Source organism: Orycteropus afer, unplaced genomic scaffold, assembly GCF_000298275.1.
Source record: "Orycteropus afer afer isolate SDZICR_OR568_19922 unplaced genomic scaffold, OryAfe1.0 scaffold00661, whole genome shotgun sequence".
NCBI classification, from domain to species: Eukaryota; Metazoa; Chordata; class Mammalia; order Tubulidentata; family Orycteropodidae; genus Orycteropus; species Orycteropus afer.
The window spans coordinates 363,954-372,869 of NW_006922248.1; the positions used below are offsets into that span (position 1 = coordinate 363,954).

The window sequence follows — 8,916 nt, forward strand, 5'->3', positions numbered from 1 at the left end:
GGGCTCAAGTATAGCAGGGATTGTGGGGCTGGCGCGGGATCAGGCAGTGTTTCGTTCTGCTGTGCATGGGGTCACTATGAGTCAGAAACAACTCGACGGCACTTAACAACAACAATATCTTTCCTTGTCTCTTAAGGAGCTCTGATGGCACATCCAGTAAGGCATTTGGCTGCTAACCCAAAGGTTAGAAGTTCAAACCCACCAGCTGCTCCATGGGAGGAGGATGAGGCAATCTACTTCCATAAAGATTTATAGCCTTTGTATCTCTTGTACACAACCTATTCATGAGAAATCAGAGCTTATGCTTACTGGTTGCCCTTTGTAGGTAACTTTGTTTTTTTCTATGCTGCTTTCAGCATTCTTTCTTTGTCTTTGGTTTTGGAAAATTTGATTATAATATGTCTTGATGATTTTCTTTTGAGGTCTGTCTAGTTTGGGGTTTATCGAACTTTTTGAATGTATTTCTTCTTGTCTTTCATCATTTTAGGGAAGTCTTCTTCCAACAAATCTTAGACAATTTTCTTTGTGATTTAATTTGTCTCTTCCTGTACTGCAATTGCAGTCACATGTAAATTATTCCTCTTTATGGTGTTTCACATAAATCTTAGGCTTTCTTCTTCTTCTTTTCCTCTTTGTTCTGATTGTTCCCTTAGCAGTGTTGTATTGAGAGATTTGTCTTCAGTCTCACTAATTCTGTCTTCTAATGATCCAGTTCTACTCCTTTGCCCTTTTAGTGTCTTATCTATTTCTGAAATCTTAGTATTAATCTTCTAAATTTCTATTTGCTGTTTTTGTATGGTTTCTCTAATTTCTGTCTCTCCTTTTTTATTAATTTTTTTTGGTCAGTTTGTTCTTGTATTGTTTTCCTGAATTCCTCTAGAATTTTGTCAGTGTTTTCCTTCGTCTGTCTTTCAGTCCATTGAAGGTACCTAGATATAATTCTTTTGGATTGCTTATCAGTTGGTTCTAATGCCACTGCTTCTTCAGGGAAGTATTCCAGCTGTGTATTCTGGTCCCTTATTTATACAATTTTATTTTCTTTTTATGAATTGGGATTGTGAGTTGTCTCTGAGATATTGTGATGTCATTGTGTTTGCATTTAATTGGTGGTTCTATGTTGGTGTGATTTGCCCTTTTTAAAAAAAAAAAAAAACTTTTTTCTTTATTTTGTTTTGATATATCTAAGCAAGCAGGACTGGTGTACTACTCTGTTCACTAGTTTGGCAGCACATAGGCACTCACCACCAGTCTCCTGGTGGATGTGATAGAGGATGAGAATATGTGCACAGATCTCTGTTCACTGTTCACATAAAGTAGTTGAGGGCAAGTTGAGCTGGTATTGGCTGCTATCAATTGTTGATCAGTTGAGGCAGAAGCAGATGGTGGCCCTTGCCCAGCAGGTGGGTCTGCAGGAGATGCAGATGTGTTTGGGTTGTGAGGACACAGTGCCTTGGCAAGTGGAGCCAATTACCAGTTTGCTGCCCCAGTCATAAAGCTGCTTGCATATATTCAAAATGGCCACAACATCAGTCCAGTCAGCTGTGCACAGCTCCGTTTGTTTCCTTTTTAGCTGTTTTCATTCAGTTTCTTTTACTTGTCAGTATTTGATCCATTTCTTTATCCTTCCTTTTGAAGCTCAGGGTTCCAGGATTATCATCTGTATCTGTTTCAATTGGTTTCTGATTTCTTTATTGTAGAGGGTCTGGGTAGGGTAGCTTGTCTGCCTATTCCACCATCTAACCAAAAGTCCTAAAAGGTACTTATTCTTGCTAACATTTTAGAATGACCATAATCTGAAAGTGTGAAACAGAATTACAGTGATGTCTAAATATCAAAATGATTTTCATTTTATTAAGTTGAAATACCCATGCATGTGGTTTTACATCGATCTGCTTCTAAACAAAAGTGTATGTAAAGAATGTGAATTAATTAATGTTTTAAACCCACTAGGGAAGCTTCATTATGTAAAGAAATATTATGATGAATCCTCTGGTAAAAAAGAATACCCTCAGTTTACATTTTTGTGCAAATATTTTTTCAATGATCTTAAAGCAAAGTATACTTGTATAAGTATAGTAGCCAAGAAGGAAGGATATGGGGTTTGTGCAGGCTAAGAGGATTATAGGTGAGCTGTCTATGCTGAGATCTGAGTAGGTAAATTTTCAATACATTTTGGTCTATTGATTCAGGAGAGGTGGACCTCTTAGGATCCTTCTGACATCCACTTCTTGCTTTTATGCTAGATTGAGCGATTGGAAGTAAGCAGCCTTGCCCAGACTTCCAGTGCAGTGGCCTCTAGCACTGATGGCAGCATCCACACCGACTCTGTGGATGGAACACCTGACCCTCAGCGCACAAAGGCTGCTATTGCCCACCTGCAGCAGAAGATCCTGAAGCTCACAGAACAGATCAAGATTGCCCAAACAGCCCGGGATGACAACGTTGCTGAGTACTTGAAGCTTGCCAACAGTGCAGACAAGCAGCAGGCTGCCCGCATCAAGCAGGTCTTTGAGAAGAAGAACCAGAAATCTGCCCAAACTATCCTCCAGCTACAAAAGAAACTTGAACACTACCACCGGAAGCTTCGGGAGGTGGAACAGAATGGGATCCCACGGCAGCCGAAGGACGTCTTCAGGGACACGCACCAGGGCCTGAAGGATGTGGGGGCCAAGGTGACTGGCTTCAGTGAAGGTGTGGTGGACAGTGTCAAAGGTGGACTTTCCAGCTTCTCCCAGGCCACCCATTCAGCAGCAGGAGCTGTGGTCTCAAAGCCTAGAGAGATTGCCTCATTGATTCGGAACAAATTTGGTAGTGCAGACAACATCTCTAACCTAAAGGACTCTTTAGAGGAAGGGCAAGTGGAAGACGGGGGCAAGACTTTGGGAGTAATTTCAAACTTTCAGTCAAGCCCAAAATATGGTAGTGAAGAAGATTGTTCTAGTGCCACATCAGGCTCAGTGGGAGCCAACAGCACCACTGGGGGCATCGCTGTAGGAGCATCCAGCTCCAAAACAAACACCCTAGACATGCAGAGCTCAGGATTTGATGCACTACTACATGAGATCCAGGAGATCCGGGAAACCCAGGCCAGACTAGAGGAATCCTTTGAGAAGCTCAAGGAACATTATCAGAGGGACTATTCCTTAATAATGCAGGCCTTACAGGAGGAGCGATATAGGTAAGTAATATGGAACTAAAATCCTACATTATTTATGTTTGAGATTCTCCTCCCTTTAGATATGGGAGAGTAACTTTAAAAGTTCTTTGTAGAGTATCTTTCTCTGGAGAGCACTTTAGATATGTCATATGATATCTGCATGAGTTCCATTTCTTAGAGAGCAAAATAGAGACACAGAAAATTTAAATGACTTCCAAGATCACACACTAATCATACACTGATCAAGTGTTCTCGTAAGGGGATGGAGCATAGTTCTCCAGTCATCATTCCAGTTTAGGACTTTAAAACAAACCCAAGCTCTCTGAGCCATTCCACCTATTTATTTATAATCATAGAACCACAAACCATTGCAGCCTATAGCTATACTACATTGAATTCAAAAGATCTATAATCCTGTGAACTCTATAGAACTCAAATATCTATTTGGCCTTAAGCACACTTATCTGGGCACTTGGTGTAGAAAGATTACATTAGAAATAAATTCAGATGAGCATTTTTGTTACCTTTATTATGAATTGGCAAATGTTTGAACGGTAGTTAGAGAATTCTCAAATGGCTAAATTCTTTCAGTTATAATCTGTGCTAAAGGTAGAAAGAAACTGCTCTCTTTTTTGTTTCATATTACATTCCATGTTCACATCAGACCACCCTTAGCTATTCTCCACATGTCTGTCCTTTAGCCTTGTTTTCTTTATATGCAGAGAGAAATAATATCCCCCAAGGAGTACTCATTTAAATCCAAACTTTGTCAGCCAGAGACAGGCCACCTCACTGATGCAGATTAAGGACTAGTCATATGGGAGCCACAGATCAATTTGTGGGAAAAAAATTCAGATCACAGTAGGCCTTGAGAGACCTGGGTTATGGTCTTGTCCCAACTATAGAAGAACTCAGTTCTATAGTATCAGGGCTTAGACAATCCTTTTTACCTCTTGAAAAAAAGAAAGAAAGAAAAGAAAAGTCCCTTTTACCTCTTAAAAAAAGTTATTTTTTAAGTATACTTTTAATGAGATGATCTCAGGGCCTTTATAAGAAATAGATTGTTCCATTAGTTTTGATAGGAGTTACAGCAGAAAGCTACCTCTTTTTTCAGAGGTGAAAATGCTAACCAGTAATTAAGTGCTGACGCTTTCTTCTACACATTCCTGTCCTTGAATTCTAACAGAAGACTTCAAGTGGAAATAAGGAGGAATGAGTGAGAGAGAGAAATAAAGTTCTGAAAGCAAACATATTACTCTTTTTATTTGTTTCATATATATTCTTTAATATACTGAGAAAATGAGGTCTGAAGCAATGAGTAATATAACAAATTGAAATGGACCTTAAAACAAAAACACCTGGTCTTGTGTACCATGCTAATCCTAAATTCCAGTTCTACCACTTACTAACCTTCAAAGACAGGCATGTTTCTCAACTTGTTTTCCTCATCTCTAACGTAGGAGTAATAATAGTCCTTCATAAAGTTATTACGATGAATGAAATAATTGATACAAACCACATAGCTCCATGCCTGCCCCCATAGTACTGCATTCATGTTAGGCTTTGGCTGCTTTTAGTATCCCTCTGTACATGGAGATCTAGGTGCTAAAATTATTAATTTTTGAATGACTAACAGAGCGTTAATTTAAGTTTTTTAAATTGCTCCAGAGCTTAAAATTCATAGAGTTTATTAGGCCTTCAAGTTAGGTATAGGCCAATGTGAGAATATTGAAGAGAAAAAAACAAAAGATCCATCTTTGTATCCATTTAAAATAAGTCAGAGAATTTTAACTCCTCATTATCACTTTTTAGAAGAATCAACTCCAAGCCACTGGGAGGGCAATGAGAAGTGTACTTTTTTTTATTGCACTTTGGTTTCTCTGCAGTAGGTCAATGACTAGTTTTATGAAATGAAGAGAGAATATAGAAAACTTTAGAATTTTCAAAAAGGGAGGGGAAGGGAAAACCCAGCATATGTCATCTGACTTGTTTTGTCGTCCTACTTCAGCTTTAGAATGGTCTTTCCTTAAAAAAGAATCTTAAAAAAAGAAAGCCTTTTTGTTCCAAGAAAGACAGTGGAAACTCCCAACTGTTTTACTATTTTGTTACACCAGTAATTCTCTGTATAGAACGGTGCAACTTCAAAGAATTCCCCTCTGGTAGCATAGTGCCTAAGGCACTTGACTGCTAACAAGAAAGCTGGAGGTTCAAATCCACCAGCCACTCCTCAGAAGGAAGGTTGGACAATCCTACTTCTGTAGTGATACAGCCTTGGAAACCCAAGGAGGGGTCGCTATGAGTCGGGGCTGACTGGACGGCACATAACAATAACAAACAACACGTACATCTTTACATAGTAAATATTTATCTAGTAGATATTTATCTAACTTGGTTGTTTTTTTAACGGCTTCACATAAAGGAATTTTTTCCCACAAATTGAAGACTATTCTTTGAAACAAAAAATTTTCACATGCTAAGCATTTATGGAAAATTTCTCTGCTGCCTTTTAACAAAGTGCACTGAACCTGACTTGATTGGAAATAGCTTGGGCCTACATTATGAACCATGGTGTTCTAACTTAGAGTGATGCTGTAGGTTGTTGTTTTTGTTAGTTGCCATTGAATCAGTTCTGACTCATGGTGACCCCATGTATGCAGAGTGAAACAGCTCCACAGGATTCTCAAGGCTGTGACCTTTCAGGAGTAGACCGTCAGGCCTAGCTTCCAAGGCACCTGTGGGTTGGTTCAAACTGCCAGCCTTTCAGCTAGTAGTCAAACGCTTAACCTGCTCACAGGTAAGTCACAGTGTAAGGTTATGTGCCTGTACAGTAAATGGTCCTGGACAGTTTGCTTCTTTTAGTTCTTTGTCTGCTTTTTATAGATTTATTTGTTGGTTTTTATTTTGTTTTTTCTTTTCCATGTCTTACCTACAATGTTGATGGTTAAAAAAAAAGGTGATTCAGAATGGAGTCTCATCAGTAATCACCACGTTATTTCCCTCTAGCATCTTAGTGCTTGAAAAACTAGGTACAGCAGTTTGAATTGGGGATTTTGGTGCTCTGAACAGCTCAGTGAATCAGAGTGCACCAAACACATAAGAGCAGAATTAGAGGAAGGCATAGGGAGAGAATTTAAGGAAGAGTTACCTGGTGGAGGACGGACAGGCAGCCGAGAGAGGCCATTGGAAACTTCCCTGGGGCAGTCACTGACTGGCGGGCAAGGGCGGCCACCTGAGATCTCCGTGAGCCAAGGAAGAAGACACCCTATATCAGCATATCAGTGACCACACCAACATCCCAGCAATCAACCCTAAGGATCTGCTTCCAGCACCTGATTTTATCGGTAACTTGGGTTGGCTAGGTGCAAATGGGCGCGCAGCAGCACCACTGAAACCCAAGTGGAGAGTTCACTGGTGCTCCAGGAGGGTCAGCTTGAGAGACATTGAGAGGTCTGTGCTTGTCTTTGTTACTGATATCGGGACCAGAGATTACTAGCAAGCACTCTCCCAACTCCAGCACAGCTGAAATCGCGCACATCTTTGGTGCTGCAGGTGGGTGGTATCACAGACAAACTCCCTAGCCATTTGTGGTCTGGGTGGATTGGGCCGGCGCTGTAGGAAGACAGGGTGGAGAGGAATCTGCGGCTGAGTGTGGTCCCAGGAATTTGCCTTGGATCAGCCTTTTGGCACTGAGGAGCCTCGGAAGCAGGGTCTTTGAGTGTGCCTGAGCCTGGTGGAAAGTGGTGACTCCCTAACAACAGGAATCTTTCCTGAAATTGAGCTGCGGACTTGTAAATAACAGTACGTCATCAATAACAGCCCGAGCAAAGCCCTCAAAACTGACCCTAGCAACACCAAGCTTTCCTTCTCCTCCCACCTTTTCCACCAATAACTTCACTCATTCAAAAGAAGAAACCGTATTCACCCAATTACCATAAAACCTCCCGGTTCGAACTCTAAATCCTCTTTATGACAAACAGAAACACATATCCACATTCCACACAGTGATTCCACCATCACAAAGAAAACAGTAGAGCGACCCAGCATACTTGAATCAATAATAAAATAAAATACACCAGCTTCACCTTTTCAAAATATTAGACCATAAAACCAAGACAAAACAAATCAACACATAACCAGCAGTTAAAGACAACCTCAAAATGTCTAGGAAACAACAGGCAACCTCAAATCAAACAAAAAATAGGACAAGGCATTAGAAGCAAAACCACAAACAAAGGTCTCATTATACATGGAGGAGGAGGCAATAGAATTATCTGAGAATTAATTTAGAAGATATGTTTATAGAACTATACAAGAGCCTACGAAACCCCAAACCGAAACAAGGAGAACAGAGACAGTTCCCTGGAGGAACTCAGGAAAATCGTTGAGGAACAGAATATTAAGATTAATGTACAATCAGAACTCATACAAAAACAGCAGTTAGAAATGCAGAAAATGTCTATTGAAATGCAAACCATGAGCACCAAAATGACAGAACTACACAATACAGTCGAAGTTCAAATGAGCAGATTAGAACTGGCTGAAGAACACATATCCCAACTAGAAGACAAATCCCTGGACACTAGCCTGTATGAATAAAAATCAGAACAAAGATATAAGAGAAATGAAGAGAGCCTAAGAATTATATGCGATGACATGAGAGGAAACAATATAAGACTCATTGGAATTCCAGAACAAGAAGAGGTGAAAAAGACCACGGAGAAAATTGTGGAAGACCTGCTAGCAGAAAACTTCCCCCATATCATGAAGGAAGAAAAGATATTTGTCCAAGAAGCTCATAGAACCCCACGCAAGATAGTCTCCTAAAGAAAAACATCGAAGCATATTATAATCAAACTTTCCAAAACCAAAGACAAAGAAAAAATTTTGAGAGCTACCTGGGAAATAAGAAATATTACTTATAATAATCAAACAGTTAGGCTGAGTTCTGATTACTCAGCAGAAACCATGCAGGCAAGAAGACAATGGGACGGCATATATAAAACTCTGAAGGAAAAAAACTTCCAACCAAGAATCCTATATCCAGCCAAATTAAACATCAAATATGAGGGCGAAATCAAGGCATTCTCAGATAAACAGAAATTAAGAGACTTTATGAAAACCAGACCAGCTCTACAAGAAATGCTTAAGGAAGTCCTACCAATAGAGAACCCACAACAGAGATCAGCAAAACCAGGATATGTGACATCAACTCTTAAACCAAATCAGAAATAGATACTCATAATAAGACCATAAAACATTCTACCTTAAAAACCAAGGAACTCAAGCAGCACACAACAACAGCAACTAACCTATCAGAGGGAATAATACTTCTAGGTACAGACCCTCAAATGGAGAGGAAAACACGACAGTGTCTTTGCAGCACGCACTGTTCTAAAAATGTAGAGACAAGAATATACTCCAAGATAACCACAGAGAAGAGTAACAGTTCTTCTAAGCAAATCCAGAAGGAAGGAAAGCATATGGGCTTAATAAACACAAAACCAACTATAAAGAAGAAAAAGGAGAAAGCATTAGCCAACAAACTGAACTCAGCACAGAAATATACACCGACCAAGGAATCACCTACAACACGACAAAAAACCACAATAGAATGACACCAATCAACTCATACCTATCACTAATTACACTCAATGTGAATGGACTAAATGCACCTATCAAGAGAAAGAGAGTGGCAGACTGGATAAGATAAGACCCATCGATGTGCTGCCTACAAGAGACACATCTTAGACACAAAGATA

General features: G+C 39.8%; 1 protein-coding gene across 1 annotated transcript in view; it reads left to right on the forward strand.

The window, feature by feature from the left end:
- The window catches only part of TMCC1 (transmembrane and coiled-coil domain family 1), a 261,591-nt gene that overhangs the window by 224,850 nt on the left and 27,825 nt on the right, over window positions 1-8,916 (forward strand). The window contains exon 2 of the mRNA XM_007956742.2: window positions 2,244-3,178. Coding sequence (XP_007954933.1) covers window positions 2,244-3,178 — 935 coding nt within the window. The remainder of the gene's footprint in view (window positions 1-2,243; window positions 3,179-8,916) is intronic.